At 38.3% G+C, this 19,676-nt stretch overlaps 1 protein-coding gene across 1 annotated transcript in view; it reads right to left on the bottom strand.

Annotated features, from left to right (window-relative positions):
* Window positions 1-1,066: 1,066 nt before the first annotated feature.
* Window positions 1,067-19,676, bottom strand: part of MAP3K3 (mitogen-activated protein kinase kinase kinase 3) — a 57,194-nt gene continuing 38,584 nt past the window's right edge. Inside the window, exons 13-17 of the mRNA XM_060781318.2 lie at window positions 12,506-12,654; window positions 11,145-11,276; window positions 10,899-11,028; window positions 9,967-10,144; window positions 1,067-5,092 (exon numbers count right to left, since the gene is read on the bottom strand). Coding sequence (XP_060637301.2) covers window positions 4,864-5,092; window positions 9,967-10,144; window positions 10,899-11,028; window positions 11,145-11,276; window positions 12,506-12,654 — 818 coding nt within the window. The 3' untranslated portion in view covers window positions 1,067-4,863. The remainder of the gene's footprint in view (window positions 5,093-9,966; window positions 10,145-10,898; window positions 11,029-11,144; window positions 11,277-12,505; window positions 12,655-19,676) is intronic.

Below are 19,676 nucleotides of genomic sequence, written 5' to 3'. Positions count from 1 at the left end.
AAAATGTCTTATTTGCAGAGACATTATCTATGTCTAGCAGACAGTGAGACTAATGGAGGAAGAGAAGTTATCTTGGTATTCAGAATTTGCATGCAAGAAACAGGCCCAAATACGAGGGGTATTTTTTAAGTAAGGTCTGTTTTGTTGTAGTCACTAGTAGTTCGCACGCATACCGCAATGAGCGCGTGCGTCATGTACCAGCATGCCTCGGGAACAACTGTGCTCAGTTTCCACTCTGTAGCTAACCTGTACGGTTCTGTTCTCTGCTTTAAAAATGTTTAAGACTATCAACTCACCCTCCGCATGTGAGGTTCGCTCACTTCAACTGAAGCCACCAAATCGTCTGTAATCAAAGAAGGGCGACCGGAGCGGTCCTCATCATAGACGTTGTCACGGCCATCTTTGAATTGTCGTACCCACTTACGCACTTTGCTTTCACTCATAACAGTATCACCGTATACTTCACAAATCTGTTGATGAATTTCTGCAGCAGGCAGGTTCCTTGCTGACAAAAAACGTATCACTGAGCGAATCTCACATGCGGCGGGTGAGTTGATAGTCTTAAACATTTTTAAAGCACAGAACAGAACCGTACAGGTTAGCTAGAGAGCGGAAACTGAGCACAGTTGTTCCTGAGGCATGTTGGTACACGACGCATGCGCTCGTTGCGGTATGCGTGCGAACTACTAGTGTCTACAACAAAACAGACCTTACTTAAAAAATACCCCTCGTACATGACAGAGACCTATTTTATTTTTTAGGGAAAACTATTCTTCCTCCATATTGCTCTGAGTACCAACAATGCATGGATCTTTACCGACTGCATGCCACAAACCAAATGGCCTTCTCTTCCAAAATTCTTGTATTCCAGAATTCATATGGATCTGATAAGCGTGAAAGTTTGTTAGAAATATTGGATTAAATTCTGTGACCATACAGTGATCCAAGAAAGGATGGAGAGTGACTTCATTTGAGACTGTTGGCTACAAATGTTTTTAAATAATCTGCAGTAAATATTATTGCATCTCAGAAATGCATCCTAGAAAGTGGGATAAAAGCCCTGATGTTCTGTATCACAATTTATTTCCTATTCCTGTAAACAAATGTGAGATTTTCCCCTCTCCTTCCTCAACAGACCAGTGAGAAAACAAAGAGGCATTTTGGCTTGACACATCTTATTATAAAACTATAATATTCTTTGCAAAACCAGCTGCTTTTCTTCCCTTTTTCAAATTCATAAATGTTTCAATTTCCTCCCTCCCCACCCCAATAACCGTTGCTGTACATATCTATAAAACCAACAAATTATGATATAAATAAAAAAGTATGAGGCATCACAATTTGCTGACATGATGTAAAAAGCTTAACAAAGAGTGATATAAATACATTTGTAAAAGTGCATCCATACATGTAATGCTTTGGCTAATTTCTCATGCTGAATCAGCAGCCTGGGTCCAGGTACTGGAGTATATCATACAAATAGGTAGCCAAACCAACGTTTATCACATTCTTGGAGACAGGTAGAGGGAGGAAGTCTGCTGTTGGGTATTTGCTTAATCACAGCATATACTACAAGGGAGCAGATGCATTTCAGGACATAGAGACCTTCAAACTTCTCAAGCTATCTTCAAGATTTATGAAGAATAAGAAAAACTGCTGCTTTTTTTGGATCTCAGCTGAGTTAAGGACAAGTCATTCTACCTTGATCCTTGTGCTACACAAAAGCAATTATCTTAAAGCAATGTCCTGGAAAGGTGAACTATTCCTGGATCGTGGCTTCACACCTTGCCAATGCTACAAGGCCGTGGACTGAAGACATTTGCTGAATTTTTTTCCACTTCAACTGCATTCTGCTTTAAAGATACTTCTACTGGTAGAAGGCACTTCCTACTGTATTTCATCACATAATAACACATTTTATCTCTTTTTTGACATTATGCAATAAAAGAAATTGAGCAATTAATTCAATCTTTTGTCCGTTTTCCTTTTATGCACAGTGCTTCTTGCAGCTGAGTCAGAAAGCACTGCCTCTGAATGAAGTGCTGTGATTGAAAGGGGAGGAGCAGGCAAACAAGCACCCTTACTGAATCAATGTGCGAAAAAAGGAAAAATATGAATGTTATGAATTTTATGACTATTACGTGGTGATGACTAATATGCAATTACAAGTATATTGTTGTGTACCTTCAATCTGAGTTTATCAGGGTTTTTCTTGGCAAGATTTGTTCAGAGGAGGCCTCTGCCTTTCTCTGAGGCTGAGAATGCAAGTTGCTCAATGTCACCCATTGAGTTGCGATGACCAAGTGGGGATTCAAACCCTGCCCTATAGGATCCTAGTCTGACACTCTAACCCAGGGGTCCTCAAACTAAGGCCTGGGGGCCGGATACGGTCCTCCAAGGTTATTTAACCAGCCGTCGCTCAGGGTCAACCTAAGTCTGAAACGACTTGAAAGCACACAACAACAACAACAACTCTATCTCATCACCCAAAAGCAGGTCCACGCTTGCCACTGTAATACTAATAAGTTTATATTTGTTAAAATTGTTCTTCATTTTAATTATTGTATTGTTTTAAAGTGTTTTTTGCACTACAAATATGTTCAGTGTGCATAGGAATTCATTCATGTTTTTTTCAAATTATAATCCAGCCCTCCAACATTTTGGGGGACTGTGACCTGTCCCTTGGTTCAAAAGGTTTGAGGACCCCTGTTCTAATCACTATACCTTGCTGTCTTTCCGCTGTTCAGCTTTGCTGCTATTAGCAACTATTTGTGATTTAAGCATGCCTTATAAAATGTTTGATATTTGGGAGTAAATTTAACTCTGCACAAATGCCAATACCTTGACTTATCTTGTCAAAAGGTGTTGTCAAATCAAGGGTACCAAGGGCATATGGAAAAACTTAATGTGCAACACAATATTCTTTGCAGCATAACACATTTCTCATCTATTTTAAAAAATGAAATCTCAAATTGTTATATAGAACTGGAGTTTCTCAAAGATGGTAATTCTTACAGAGGCCCTGCATGAACCTACTTCTTTAGTTCCAAATCCAAACTTCTATAGCACAAACAAGAATATTTGTATTAGCAGCTCAAAGTTTGAAAGGGTCTCATGGGAGCCTCACGGGAGAATTATTTTCAAAACAATGCCAGGATTCCTAATGAAGACCTAATTCAGCATTGGGAAACAGGAGGTCTTACTCTTTATAACTAGAACTTTTGCATATATTTTCAAATTGCCTGTTTTGCTCACATCGCAAAAGTTCCACTGAAAAATCATTACATCCAAGACTAGGCTAAAAACCAAAAATTATTAAGTGCAGATGAGTAAAACAAAGAGTTCTGACAGATGCCTGCTCACCATGGAATAGAAAAGTTCTTTGTTTAGGCTCAACAACAGTGATTCGCCTTTCCCAGAAATAAATTTTGGTAGCACTGAAATAATATTTGTTTAGAAGGCTTGGCAAATCGAAATATGGCACCATTGGCATTCTGCCCAAGGGTGGACAAAGCCTTCTAATGGAGGTATAGAAGATTCCAATGTCTTACAAAGATTCAAGTCAGGATAATATCAAGGCTGCAGTGATAGTTCTCAAATATTTTTTTCTCAGCTGCAAAAAACAGCTATCCATGGGGAAACACATGCATGCCAAACGTATTTCACATTTCCATCATTTGAATGCATGTGCTAAAATAATCTATAAAATTGTGTTCTATGGTCTAAATAAATTAGACAAATCATGTGAAATTTCATATATATTCTTGGTTTTGATCATTTGGCTTTTGCTATTAATGGAAGGGGCACTGAATGTCTGCCCCAAACCAGCACCTGCTCAGTACCCCATGGCTTCTAGGAAGTCACAAGGCACATTCCATAGTTTCAACATTTATAGTTTCTCTGTTGCCGTAAGGACTAGAAACTTGCTTTTATTTTTTTAAAAAATAAATAAAGAAGTTAAAAGTGTTGAATCCCAGGATGCTGATCTTTGTGTGCCAGATAACTAAATTCTGTGTTAGCACACAATTATTGCATAGACACAGAATGCACAGTCCTGAATTGCACCCTCAAACAGGCCAGTCCTAAATAATAACAACAACAATAATAAAGCTTGTTTCCCTCATTTCATACAGGGACCCTACACTCCTTTGGCCCCATTGTGCTTGCGTTCCATGGGAACCCCCTATTTCATCATCCAGATATTTGGATAAGAGAGGGAGAAAGGTAAAGAAATAGAAAGAAGGATCAAAAGACCTTGCCTCCGGTTCTTCGGCTTGTCATTACAAAATAATACTATTCACATGTTTATCCAAATCAATATTTTCTGAACACTTTCAGATGCTGAATACTTAAGAAAAATATATAATAATTATTATATATAATAATAATAATGGAGTGCATGTTCTTTGTGGCACTTGACTTGATAAGGTCCTGGGGAGTTGTGAAACGGAGAACGAAAGCATGATCCCAAGACACGCTTTCTTAGCAGTCATCACAAGTTATAAGTACTCCTTTTTCACTTTGGTCCAGCATCTGGCACAGAGCTACATTCAAATGAGATGGCTCCCAACTGGCTTCCAGCTCATGTACTTATGGAGGCACACCACGGCATCATGTCAGCACCCCAACAAGGTCAGAGATATGGATTTATAGCTGCTGAAAACATCGATCTTAAAACGAAGATGTCAACCTAAAAAAAACTGACATCCTTGTTTTCTTCTGACACGATGTCTTTCTAGGCAAATGCCAAAGCTGGGTCAGCCCTTGGGGTTAACACTTTGCTATGGCTGCTGGACAGCATCTTCAGAAAGTTGAGTTTCAAACTGCAGGTAGAAGTGCTGTTTGCAGTGGGAAGGGGAGAGTTCAATATGGCAGTTGTGCAAAGGGATGCTGGAGCAGTTCTTCGGCTGAAGGTCTCTGCTTGGCTTCCACAAAGATCCGCCTTAGAAAGTCTCGACAAGTTTCCGATATGTGAGAAGGTAGCTGGGGATTTGTTGGTTGTGTGGCAATTTTGAAAATGGCTGCCATGGCTTCATATTCTGCCCAAGGCGGTTTCTCTGTTAACATCTCCACCACAGTACATGCCAGGCTCCTGGAAATAAACCATACAGACAAAAGCTCATATCACTATTAATTAATTGTTTTGAAAGTTCAAAGAAACTTAACTGTGGTTTAGTAAAACTGATAGAAAGGTAGATGAAATTCATTAAATTGTTTAGCAAAAGTACTTTGATGTCTTTGATACTTGTTTGTATCATCTAAATGATTTTAATACTTTAATGAATAAAATTTTTGTCACCAGCTTAAATAACAACAAGAACAAACACAGACCACACCAACTGGTCAAACCACACCCTGAAAAGTGGAGGCCTGAAATTTGGTATACAGATAGACTGTGCATGGAATGTCTGTTTTAAGTCTCCTTCAAAACAGAGGAAATAGTTTTTCCTCAATAAAAAATGTCAGCCCAGCGCAGAACAAGCCAAATAACTTAGAAAGTAAAATGTTGTGGTGTAGGTATAATTTGAGAATTTTGGGCCAGAAATGTTTTGGAGTTTTTTTCGACTTCAGATTATCTTTATTTGCATATACACTGATAATGCGATATCTTGGAGATGAGAGCCAAGTTCAAACATGAAACTCATTAATGCTTCATATATACCTTATACACTTAGCCTGAAGGTTAATTTTACAATTTGTAATAATTATGTGAATGACACAATTTTTTTTTCTACAGAAGGCAACAGGGTCACTGCCTCAGCAATTCACGTGAGCTACTTTGGAATATTTCAGATTCTGGAATTTCAAATAAGAGATGATCCACTGATATTTCCATTTATCCCTTAAATAAACTAGCCGTCCCCTGCCACACGTTGCTGTGGCCCAGTCTGTGTATATGTGTTCTGTGTTTGCATATATGTGTATAAAATGTGTGTATATATTTGTGTATATGTGTATTTGTGTGGTTATGCACATGTATTGTAATGGGGTTTTTTGGGCTTTTTAAGTCCCTTACACTATGTTTTTCAATATTTTTATGAGTGATGGTCACTTGTTAGCCTGATAGGTGTCTTGTGTCCAAATTTGGTGTCAATTAATCCAGTGGTTTTTGTGTTATGTTAATCCCACGAACGAACATTACATTTTTATTTATATAGATGCATACCAATACACACACTGTAAACTACACACAATGTATTAAAACCACTGTGGTTCCATCACTAGTATAATAAAAACACTATATCAGCATTTGTTTTCAATATGTACGTGGCAATAAAAGACATACAGGTTAAGCATTCCTTATCTGGAATTCCAATATCCAAAATACTCCAAAGTTGTTCAGATGGATAACTGACATAGCAACATCTTTGCTTTCCTATCATTCAATGTATGCAAACTGCATGAACACATTAAAAATATCATATAAAAGTAAAAAATACTACTGGTAATAAGCGTTTTGAATGAGAATACCCAACTTGTAGTGTATAAAGTTTCTGGGATTGCAAAATGAGACTGAATTTACTCTCCCTGTTACCTTGCCTTATAGTCCCTTCAAGTGTCTGCTCATTTTGATTACTTCTAAGTAAAAAACTTCCACTTCTGAATGCCAGTATTTCCGTCAAAAGTATTTAGGCCAGATAATATTAATGGTCTCCTAGAATCATAGAGTTGGAAGAGACCTCATTGGAAGAGACCTCATGGGCCATCCAGTCCAACCCCCTGCCAAGAAGCAAGGGGTTGGATATGTGATTTTTGGGGGGTGGGGGTTGTAGTTAAACGCTGAAATGAAAATATCTACTTTTATTATCTACTACAAGTAGGTTTAGAAAGTGCAAACCTTTTAAGCAGGAAAACAGGAAGCTTTCTGATTTTTTTTTTTACTGAGTATGAAATCCTGTTTCACTGTAAAATTCAGCATACAATAAGCAAACAGTGTATAGACTCTCTTCCCACAATAAAACCCATATATTTCACCATCTAATAAAGCACTGGGGCAGTGGCCAGCTTGAGAATCCTGTTTCACCCTGACACACACACACACTGGCCTTAGGCCTCAAGATCTAATCCCAAAAATAGTTGCTGTCAGTGCAGAGCTGGTATACAGCCCTTGACAGCTACACTAAAAAAAAAAAAAAAGGGGGGGGGGGAGAAGAAGCAGAATTCTACAGAGAAAGAACAGAATGTGCTCTACCAACAAAAATGTATCTGACTTAGGGCTAGCAGTTACCCAGAAGTCACCAAGAAGCTAGCAGATATGTGGAAGTGTGACAGATTCCATTTTTAGGCTGGCACTGCAGTTTCTAAATTTTAAAAACTGTTAATTCTCTGATAATGCTCCAAACCAAAGTTCAAGACCAGATTAAATATTTTATTAAGACCAACTGTGTTGTATAATTTGAGTTCACAACAATCTTTACAAAGCTGTCTGCATTAGTCTGTATCAGAAAAGCTAATAATGTTATTACAATGGTGCAAATAGCATGCAACTAACAAAAAGAATCATTTTATGATTTTCAAATAATTTTCAACAATATGCAGTGGACCCCTAATATTTGCAGGGGTTTGCTCCCTGCACTCCCCATGGATACAAAAAAAAAAGGATGCCCTAATCCCATTACAATGGCCTAGTACAATGGCATCCCTTGTGCCGACAAGACTCCAGTCATTCATCCTTCTCCTACCCCCACTTAATCCCCACTTGGATTGGGTATTTGGGCCTAAGGATAAACCCTCCCCCCACCGCTCCCCCCAGGCTTTGTTGTTTCATGAGCAGGTTGTGATGGCTCTGTTTTCAAAATGGCAGTTACAGCTTACTGGGAGAGGTATCATTGGTTATATTGGTTATCCTTATTTTCTTACTAGCATTCTTGCATTACTGACTGGATTACTGTAATGCACCCTACGTGGGGCTGCCCTTGAAGACGGCTGGAAATTTCAATTGGTACAATGGGCGGCAGTCAGGCTACTAACTGGAGCGACTTACAGGGAGCGGTCAACCCCCCTGTTTAAGGAGCTCCATTGGCTACCATTCATTTTCCGGTCCTGAACGGTTTGGGACCCGCCTACCTGTGTGACCGTATTTCTCTTCGATCATCTGGAGAGGCCCTGCTTTCACTCCCTTCGCAGGCGCGATTGGTGGGGACAAGGGAGAGGGCCTTCTCTGTGGTGGCCCCCCAACTTTGGAACTCACTTCCTAAGGATATCAGGCAAGCCCCCACATTGGCAGTCTTTAGGAGGAGCCTGAAAACGTGGCAGTTCCAGTGTGCCTTCCCTGAATAAGGAAATAATCCCCAGCAAAATGTCCTCAGAAGCACATTAACTACTCGTTTGATTGCTCTCCCCTCATTCCTTTTAAAACCCTGCTATCAGATACATCCTTCCTCTGTTCATGCCCAGCATTTATTTTTTAAATTTTAAATTATTACAGTTGGCCTGGCCATAGGTTTTTAAATCCTTGTGTGTTACTGTTTACATGTGAGTGATATTAATTGTATTGTTTTTGCTTCTTGTTTTTTGTTTTATTGATGTGTTGTCGGGCTTGGCCTCATGTAAGCCGCTCTGAGTCCCCTTGGGGAGATGGTGGCGGGGTATAAATAAAGTTATTACTATTATTACTATTATTATTATTGTCAGAGAAGGGGAAACATGTCTAGAGAAGGGCAAACACATCCAGTTGATTAGGTAAGATAGAAAACAAACTGTTGGAGAAGTGACCAGGGGCTTAACAGCTCAACTGAAAACAATTATTGGATCCTGCCATTCCAGTTGGTGTGCAGGGGTGAAACCCAATGGTTGGGGATTGTTCCTTCTTTCTATCCCAAGAATAGAAGTTTATTAAAACACAAAAAGCAACATGTAAATCCTGGCTGACCTATTTTTGTTAAAGGTCTTCCTATTCCCTATCTTTCTCAAATCAAAGTTGCCTCACTATGCAAATTCAACTGTATATCTGTGCATCTCACAGGGTCAAGCCTCTATTTTAGTAAGGTTTCTTCCCTGCAGGCCTTGTCAGCATTTCCTGAGCTGGATTGGCTGTCCACAGTCAGGCTTGTCCAGCTTTCCTTTTACACATAGCAACTCTCATCATCATAATTATCACCACCCTGTTCAGGTGAACCCTGGAGAAGTACAATGCAGAAATACAAAACACAACATACACACAAGCCCGCCATAGTGACAGAAGAAGCAGCTTCATACCTTATCATTCAAAACAGTGGTGCATTTTGTTTCACTGCAACTTTCATCATCCCTCATCGATAGTTATGGCAGCCCGAGCTAATGGAAGTTGCAGTTCAACAACTTGGTAAAGTATGGACATCTGACTCTGTAAGTTGTCTCTTAAGCACAGTGCTTAAAAATGTGGAAAAGATAACCCAAGTAGTAGCCTTTGGTAGGAAGAAAACACCCCAAACCAAGGAAGTTGCAATAATAAATTGAAATATCCTTTTGTTTTTGCTCGTGGAGACTATTTGGCTCATTGGTAGTAACTGTATTTTATTTAGATTATTTATACTGAGAGCCACAAATACTCTCAGAACAGTTCACAACATCACTGGACTCTCGTGCTTACAATATCATGCTTAAGATATAACAAATTAGGAAGACAGTGACAGGAGGAAAGATGACCATGAAGTCTACTCCTCAGCAGAGTTAAAGATGATGAAGATGGCATTCAGTGCTACTCCTATGATGTCTGTGCTTTCTAGAACACTGGAAACAAGTGTTATACCTACCTAGAGTAAGTGGTCTGAGTTTGAAAGAGAAAACAGTATTTTTTTTTCTTTTAAAAATCAAGTACTTACTACCAAGTGAACCAAATCCCTGATCATCCACATAGCAAGCAAAAGGCGTTATAAGGCTAATAAAGTGTCAGATGACTGCAACGCAACACAGAGGAGAAAGTCTTTGCAAGTCATAAACTTAAACATATACCAATCCCAAGGCAACAGCAAACCAGCTTCTTACCAGACATCGGCTTTTCTTCCATAGCCCTCTCCACTGATCACTTCTGGACTCATCCAATAGGGTGTCCCCGTGACAGAACGGATGCCAGTCCCAGACATGCAAATTGTCTGTAACCGTTTGCTGGCCCCAAAATCACCAAGCTTCACGTTACCAGCAGAATCTCGGAGAATATTTGCTCCTGAGTTCAAAAGCGGAATAAAAAAGTGGTATGTGTACAGTGCAAAATTCAGAGACACAACCTGCAGTTATAATTTAGTTTAAAATGCCTAAAATCTGATATAGGTTTACTATCTGATACAGATACTAGCAGCTTTTTATATGAGCACATATAATCCATACCATAGCCCTAACGCAGCCTATTGTAAAGGAGCAGAGGTTGTTAGCTTTTAAGTACATCTTTAATACAATGTACCTGCTGTTCAAGTTTGTTCTTCTAGGTTTCTCTCTCATTAAACATTTAGGCACCTTTGTGTAATTGGTCTAGTGGTATTTTGTGTCCTCAGACACCATGTTGCTTTTTCCATTAAAAAATATTTTTATGTCTACCTTAAAAAAAAATCTCACGACGTTCTTAAGAAAAAGTTACATTTGCCTACTTCGCGATTCCAGTTCATGCTTCTTAGAACAATAGCAATTGTGGGTTGTGCGGGCCAGAGGTTCAACACCAACAAAATTATTGGTAGTATTTTCAAGGTAAGAAAGTTGTAAGTAGATTGCTACTGGAACAGAAAGGGCAAAACTGTAAAGCTATGCTACACTACGCAGCAATCACAAAAGTGCACTTCTCTGGACTCTGGATGCACTCTAACAAATCCTTTCCTGTCAACATTTATTTCATTTTGAGATTTTAGGCATAAAAGGAACGTGATTCTCAAAGCACAGCATACAAATATGTTTATATAAAAGCTCCTTTCTTCAGCTGTGTCGCTTACCCTTTATATCCCTGTGTACAATCATGTTGCTGTGAAGGTAACAGACTCCTTCTAGAATCTGCCGAGTGTACTTCCGGGTCACATTTTCCGTCAGAGCACCATAAGCCTTCAGCTGGTCTTTGACAGAACCCTTCGGAGGAAAAACAGGAAGGCATTAAAGAATACTTTAATAAAAAAGAATGTTGCATCCCACTGTGGTCAGAAGCAGATTATTTCTACTTTCTGAAGGGCCAAATCAATTCTTACCCCTGGCATATACTCCATGAAGATGCTCAGAGTCTTCTCTGCTCGGTCCCTCAAGCATCCGTAATACTGAACAATGCGCTCATGTTGGAGGTTCTTCAGCAACTGAATCTCACATTCCAATGCACTCACTTCCTGCAGGCATGGAGAAAGCCACTTTATTTACCGTGTAAAGAAAGACCAACCTGGTCTTTGTACAGTTTTCTTCAGAGCAAGTAAAAATTACACAAGATGGTTCAGAGAGAAATTAAAGTATATTTAATTGGCCTTGCCCCTCTGTCCATACTTCTTTCCGGTTTTGAGAAAGACCCTGCAGTTTATTAAACTAGTTTGCTACTTTGGCTGAGCCTAAAAAATGATTGAAATTCAGCTTACAAACCATGATCCAAATCTGCAGAAAACAATTAGCCAAATATATGTGGTCTAATCAATCCTGCTTGCAATGAGAGCAGCTAAACAAACCATGGAGCATCAATCACTGATTTGTATTAACATGTAATACAAACACAGGAAACTGCTCTATCTTGCCTTCCTTTTCTACTAACACACCAGAAAAACAAACCTAGAACAAGCCATAGAGCCTGGCTTTAGCCTATAAAGTCCTAAACGGTTTTGGTTCAGCTTACCTATCCGAACGTATCTCTCCTTATGAACCATCTAGGATGTTAAGATCTTCTGGGGAGATCCTGCTCTCGGTCCCACCTTCTTCGCAGATACATTTGGTGGGGACGAGAGACAGGGCCTTCTCAGTGGTGGCCTCTTGGATGTGAAATGCCCTGCCTAGGGATATAAGATCGCCCCCTTCCTTCTGAAGAAAGGTTAAAACCTGGCTTTTTGAGCAGGCCTTCACTAATGCAGCATAATTATATGAAATCACTGAACAACTTGACAATGCAATTCAATAATGACTTTGATGAGGAGATGCTCATGACAATGTTTTATGGCTTTGTACGTTTTTTTATATTTTATACTAAATGTTTGTAACAGTATTTTATGGTTGTTTTAATTGTTTTATAATCGCTGAGGCATCAAACTGTTGCCAACTGTGAACCGCCGTAAGTTGCCTCCGGGCTGAGTATGGCAGAATACAAATATGGTAAATAAATAAATAAAGCGAAAAGGGAGAACACTTCTTTTATGATGACAAGTACACAGTTTTTAAAAGCACTTCCATTAACATAAAATACAAGAAAACAGTTGCCTGATAAAGGGAAGTTATTAATAAATTAGTCTAAGAAATTACTTGATTATAAACCAGGTCAATTAATTAAAAATCTGGTTGCAGTGACTAGTAGAACAGTAAGGATGATACAGAAGCATACTGAAGCATACTGATTGTCATGACATTATAATTACACAAATACCTTGCTGGTTTCAGGGCTGTCTGGGTCAAACTGGACTTGCTTGGCAGCGAGTTCTCTCCCTGTATCCACATCGTAGCATAAATACACACGACCAAAGGCACCTTGTCCTAGGAGTTTCCCCCTTCTCCAGTTCACTGGAGCACTTGGAGCTGTCAAGCAGAAGAGCGTATTCTTCTCAAAATGTCAATAAACATTATTTATTATTCCTCCCTGTTGGGCTCCTCTCCTACAAATGCACTTTTATCCCTATCTCACTCAGGGTTTTAACTTTTTAAACATTTTACCTCTTACATTTGGCCTGCCCTCTGTGTCTTGTTTTATTACGCTGCTTTATATTGTTGATTTTGTTATTTCATATTTTGTTATGATGTATTTTTATTGTGTGTTTATTATATGGTATTATTTTGGGCTTGGCCTCATGTTAGCCGCTCCGAGTACCCTTTGGGGAGATGGTGGCGGGTTATAAATAAAGATGATGATGATTACTATTATATAGAATGGCTTAAAACAAGGTCCTCAAAATGAACAAGGGAAAAGTGCCTTCAGTCTCTAAAATTCTGCTTGGGATGCCATTAACAGTTTTTTCTTCAGTTTATAAGAACAGCTAAGCCAAGACCAATAGGGCCTTTGTGTATCATTGGTCACCTAAAAGTTCCCAGAAAATGTATTAGCATGACCAAATAGCATTTTTTGTGTTCACCTTAGCACTGAGAAGCAGAAATGTTGAAGACACAGAAAATGTTGCCCATTCCCCGCCCCCCAAGAAAAAAATGTGAATCGAGTAAATATATATGTAATATATCTAATACTAATCTATTTTAAGCATCCTAAACACACATTACTACCTTGAAAATGAAATGCATTACTTTATTTATTTATTTATTTTTATAGATTTTTATTGAAGATTTTAAAGGGGGTACATTAAGGGGGATGTCAATCACTGACTACGGTATAAGATAAAAAGAAATAAGTAGATAGAGGTATGGGTAGGGTAGGGGGGGAAGTGGGAGGTAGAGGGGGTTAAAGGGATTTGGAAATGTGCAAGGGTGGAAGTGGGGAGGTGAGCGGGGGGTGAGGGTTAGAGAGGAGCAATATTGGTGGTATAAGTCTACTGATTGGGGTCCATTGTTCTGGTTAGTATATATGCCAAATAGGATTTCCTGCGCGGGCTTCTTCTTTTACTTTCTTAGTTAATATTTAGGTAAGTTTTGACTGGAGACCAGTCTGATTTGTTCTTCGTCCTTGTTTGTATACTTTTCAAGTATTCTGTTAAACTGTCCATATTCATTATATCTAATAGTTTATGTGTCCATTCATCCGTCGTTGGGGTTTCTTTCTTTTTCCAAGTTTTGGCCACCACAATCCTCGCAGCCGTCATCATGTGGAAAAGGAGTCTGTCTTTGTTTTCGTCCAACTCAAAATCGAAAATCCCGAGGAGAAAGTATTCTGCTTTCATCTCTTTGTTTATGTTCAATATGTTGTTTGTTAGATCATGAATCTCCTTCCAGAAACTTTTGATTTTTTCACAGGACCACCAACAATGGAAAAATGTTCCCTTCTTTTTCTGGCATTTCCAGCAAAGTCCTGAGACATTTTTGTACCATTTTGTTAATTTGCTGGGGGTAATGTACCAGCGGTACATCATCTTTAGCCAATTTTCCCGTAGGTCGTATGAATTTATCCATTTTAGCTTTTTGTTCCAGATCTCTTCCCAATCTCTTGTTCTAACTGTATGACCTATGTTTCTTGACCATTTCGCAAGGCAGTTTTTATTTTGATGCTTCTCCAGCTTCCATTCCAGTAGAGTCCTATAGGTTTTGGTTATCCCTTTTCTCTCTAGTCGCATGATCCTGTCCCATTGTTTTTCACCCGGCTCAAACCCCACTTTTTTGTCCGCATTGAAAGCTTCTATCAGTTGTCTATGTTGAAACCATGTGATTTCTCCATATGTATGTCTTATTTCTTCAAGAGTCTTAATTTTATATTCTTCTCTACTTTTTGTTAGGATGTCCTTATACCGGGGCCAGTTCTCCCAGCCTAGTTCTCTCCTTTGTGTTGCTTCAAGTGGCGACACCCAGAGAGGGGTTTTTGAATAGAATTTCGTTTTATACTTTTCCCATATTTTAATCAGGGAGGACCGGATGAAGTGGTTACCGAAGTTTTTTTCGATCGACCTCTTTGCATACCACATATATGCATGCCAGCCACGTAGCAGGTCGTGGCCTTCCAAAGTCAAATCTTTTATATTATTTATGTTGGACCATTCTCTTGCCCACATTAGACCACATGCATCGTGGTAGAGTTGGAGGTCCGGTAGACCCAGCCCTCCTTTTTCTTTCCTTTCAATTAAGAATTCATATTTAATTCTTGGTTTCTTTCCGGCCCATATAAACTTTTTGATTTCCGTGTTTCATTTCTTAATTATTTGAATATTTCTTATTATAGGGATAGTTTGGAAAAGGAAGAGGAGTTTGGGCAATACCACCATTTTAATGGCTGATATTCTTCCAAGTAGCGATAATTTTAGACTCTTCCATTTTGTTATCTCTTTATTTATCTCACACCATTTTGTTTCGTAGTTGTTTTTCATCAGATGTAGGTTTTTGGCTGTTATAGTTATCCCAAGATATTTTATTTTCTTCACTACTTGGATGCCACTTTCCTCTTCCAGCTTGTTTTGTCTTTCTTTAGTTATGTTTTTTGTTAATATTTTTGTTTTGCTTTTGTTCAGTTTGAAACCCGCTAATGCTCCAAATTCTTCTATTTTCTTCATCCACTTTTGTATAGACTCTAATGGTTCTTCTATGACACATATGACATCGTCCGCGAACGCTCTTATCTTATAGGAGTGCTTCCGGATCTTAATTCCCCTAAGTTCTTTGTCGTTTCTAATTTTGTTAAGTAGAATTTCCAGTGTCATTATAAAAATTAGCGGGGAAAGTGGACACCCTTGACGCGTTCCTTTCTGAATTTGTATTTTTTCAGCTGTTTGTCCATTTATGCATATGTTGGCTTCTTGTTCTTTGTAAATTGCCTTAACCGCATTTATAAAATGGTATCCCATGTCTAGTTCTTGCATTACCGCCAGGAAAAATTCCCAGTTAACTTTATCAAAAGCCTTCTCCGCGTCAATTGCCAGAAGGGCGCATTCTTTGTCGATGTTTTTTTCATAGTACTCTATTACGTTAATGATATTTCTGACATTATCCCTAATTTGGCGGTTAGGTAAAAATCCTGATTGTTCTTCCCGGATCCAGTTCCTTAAGAATTGTTTTAGTCTTTCTGCTAATACGGCCGAATATATTTTGTAATCTACGTTTAATAACGAGATGGGTCGGTAATTCTTGACATCAGTACTGTCAGAGTTCTCTTTATGTATCATTCTAATCGTAGCTTGTTTCCAGGTGTTGGGGATTATTTGCATTTCAAAGGCTTGGTTTATCAATTCCCTAATTTTTGGGGTCAATTCTTTTTCATATGTTTTGTAGAAAATTGCCGAAAATCCATCTGGACCTGGCGATTTGGTGGCATCCAATCTGGAAATGGCTATTTTTATTTCCTGATCCGTAACTTCTTTATTTAGGTGTTCTCTTTGGTCCTCAGTTATTTTCTGTAGCTTTTGTCTTCCTAAGTATTGCATAATTTCTTCTATTTGTGTCTGATCTTTCGAGTATAATTCTTTGTAGAATTTGTTAAATTGGCTTATTATTTCTTTATCTGTGTTATATTCAGTATTATCTGATATGATTTTAGTGATGAATTGTTTTTGTTTCTTTTTCCCGATTCTTCTAGCCAGCCAAGGTCCCACCTTATTAGCATTTTGAAAGTAGTTCTGTTTCGCGTATTTAATTTTCTTTTGCAAGCTGTTCCGTTTCTAGCTCAATCCTCTGTCTGTGGAATATCTCCATTTCTTTTTTGGTCTTGTTGTCTCCAGGGTTTTGCTTAAGTTTGTTTTCTGCCTCTTCCAAGTTTTGTAATATTTTTTGCATTTTCTCCCTCCGTTTTCTATTTCTTATTGCGTTCTGTTGTATGCAGATGCCTCTTATTACCGCTTTCCCAGCGTCCCATACCGTTTGGATGCTGACATCGCCTGTTTCATTGCTCTCGAAATATTTCTGTATTTGTGTCCTGATTAGTTGTTGGGTTTCCTGGTCCTTGAGTAGGTTCTCGTTAAGTCTCCAATTTCCTTGTTTTCTCCTATAGTTGTAAGTTGTTTCTATGGCGCTGTGGTCCGAGTCGAGTCTTGTAAGAATATTAATTTTTCCTATTTTTGAGGTGAGTGATTTCGTGGTCCATACCATGTCAATCCTTGTCCAGCTCTTATGGCGAGGAGAGTAAAAAGTGTAATCTCTTTCTCCGCGGTGGTGTTCTCTCCAAGCGTCTTGAAGGCTGAGATCTTCCAACAAATTGGTTACAGTTTTGGGTAGAATATTTGCCTTTTGGTTGTTCTTATTGGAGTCCGTTTTCCTATCCCACTGACTGTTTATTATGCCATTGAAGTCTCCCATGATGATTAGATGATCGTATTCTTGTTGTTGTAGGAAGTGTTTTAATTTTTGTGTAAAAGAAGTCTTCGGGCCGTTTGGCATGTATATGTTGCATATCAGTATTTTTTCCTTATCTACTGCTATTGTGACTCCTACTAGTCTGCCCTCCTCATCTCGAAATGTTAATTGAGGGTTTAGGTTTGGATTTATGTATAGTACCACCCCTTTTTTCTTTTCTGGTGCTAGTGAGAAGAATTCGTTCCCTAATTTTTTTTGGATTATGTGCGTTGAGTGTCTCTGAGCGATATGTGCTTCTTGAATCGCAATTATGTCATATTGTTTTTGACCTAGTCTATGGAAAATCCTCCTCCTCTTGCTCGGCGAGTTCAGACCATTCACGTTCTGGGAGTAGCAGTTAATTGTTCTTTCCATCATTGTCTGGTATTTCTGGGATTTTCCCCATTGCTGTTGGAATGGGGCCTGTTGCTATGTCTATTTTTTCCGGTGATTCTGTCCTTGACCTTTTAACCTGCATCATCATGCCTGGGACGTATTGGAAATCGTGGTCATCCTTGTCTTTTTTCAATTTCTTTAGAAAGTCCTGTGCTTTCTCTTCTGATGTAATCCATATTTTTTCATTTTTATACGTGGCCATCAGTCCTTCCTCTTTCTCCCAACGATATCTGATGTGACGTCTCCTTAGTTCTTCCGTTAGTGTAAGATACTTTCGTCTTCTTTGTATGGTTGATTGTGCGTGCTCCTTTAAGATGGTTATTTTCTTTCCTTGGAAGTATGGTGGGTTTTTGCTACTCTTTCTTAAAATTTCATCTCTTACATGTTTTCGTCCAAATTGGACGACCACGTCTCTGTCAACGTTGTGCCTTTTAGCGTAATTTGTTGAAACCCTGTAGGTGCGGTCGATGTTGGTCTCCGCGTCCCCTTCTGGAATTTCAAGTACAGCTGCTACTATTTTTGTTATTACTTCCCTTAGATTCTCTTTGGCCTCTTCCTGTACGCTTCTGAACCTTAGATAGTATTCCATATCTTTCTGCTCCAATTGTGCTTGTTTGGTTTCCAATTTGGCTTCTGCTAGACCCATGGTTTCAACTTTTTTCGTTAATTCTTCTTGCTTCCTTTCTATCTTTTCTATGGTTGTCTGATTGTTTCTCATTTCTTGTCTCATTGAATCCATGTCCTTTTTCATTTCACTCAATTCCGCTGTGATTTCATTTTTCAATTTTGTCATTTCCTCCTTAAAATCTTTCTTTAAGCTCATTCTTTGGTCCTCCGCTATCTTTTGGTAAGCATCTTGTTTTTCCTGTGAGCCTTCTAGCTTTTCTTGTATCTTTTGAATTTCTTTCAGTATGTCCATTGCAGTTGGGTTGGTGGTTGTTGGTGTAGGTATAGGTGTTTGTATAATTGGGTTTTCTGGTAGTAATCCTGGTAGAGAGCCTCTCCTTTGTTCTAGTTTATTCTTTTTGTTGGCCATTCTAATCCACTTCTTTATTAATTCCCCTATTTTGCTGTCTTGATCTTTCTTGCCGGGGTACTTCCCTTGTCTTTCCTTTTTGTTATATAATATGCGTATACTAGTATATTAGTATATGTGTATGAATGTATATATTTGTTTGTATATATTTGTTTATTTATTTGTATATTTATTTATGTTCTTTGGTTGCTGTTGTTTTTGCTGCCTCGATTATGTATGCTTTCTCCGTCCCTTCTCAATCTGTTGCTTTGGAGCCGCTTCTTTCTTACTTGTCTTGCTTATCTCTCCCTTGTTTCTATCTTTGATTGTTATAATGTATATATCTTTCTATATCTTTCCTCGTTATTCTTTCAGTAGCTCTCCTGAAATGCATTACTTTAAAATGTTTCCCCAAGTCAGAATCAGCCTCCAAAGTATAAAGGTAAATATATTAAGGAAAAAATTAAGGCGAAATTAAGTGGAAAACGCTACTAATTTTAGAGGGAATGGACTTAAGAGGGGGGTGGCACCTCTATATATGGTATAAAGGGAAAGAAAAAGAAAAAAAATTGGAAACCATTTCACAAGATCAGCGATTCTAAAAATATGGGAGAGATACAAAAAGAAATTATATAGTAAAACACCACTCTGGTTATCCCTATTAGAAGCGGGACAGAGAAGGTGCATGGGATGGAAGGAGTGGCCAGTCTACAAGGATATATTGAAAAAAGAGCAAAGAGAATTAATATTAAAATCACAATATGAATTAAATACTATAGACCAGAAAATTTCTTGGCTCCAATACTGGCAAAAAAAGGAGAAATATAAATCAGATAAAAAAGTAGGATTTACACAAGAAAAACATTTTTGGGATAAAATTATGGAGACGGAAAATAAGCTAATAACAAAGATATATAAAAAATTAGTAGAATGGTCCATGGAATCCAAAGAAGTTAAAAATTACATGAAAAGATGGAAAGAGAACATCGGGAGAAACATCAAAAAAGAAGAATGGGAAGAAATTTGGAAAAAGAGAATAAAATACATGTACGCATCGTGTGACAAAACAAAAGAATATTGGAGGAAAATACAGAAAGAGATCCAAAATATGCTAAAAATACAATTGCCATGGAAACCAGAACTATTCTTATTAGGCATGTACAATAACAAGAAAAATACAGACAAAATCTTATTTCAAATATTAACAGCAGCAAGA

This window comes from Anolis sagrei, chromosome 6 (assembly GCF_037176765.1).
Source record: "Anolis sagrei isolate rAnoSag1 chromosome 6, rAnoSag1.mat, whole genome shotgun sequence".
Taxonomy (NCBI): Eukaryota; Metazoa; Chordata; class Lepidosauria; order Squamata; family Dactyloidae; genus Anolis; species Anolis sagrei.
The sequence above is the reverse complement of the archived record's forward strand: the minus strand, read 5'-3'. Positions and strand labels throughout refer to the sequence as shown.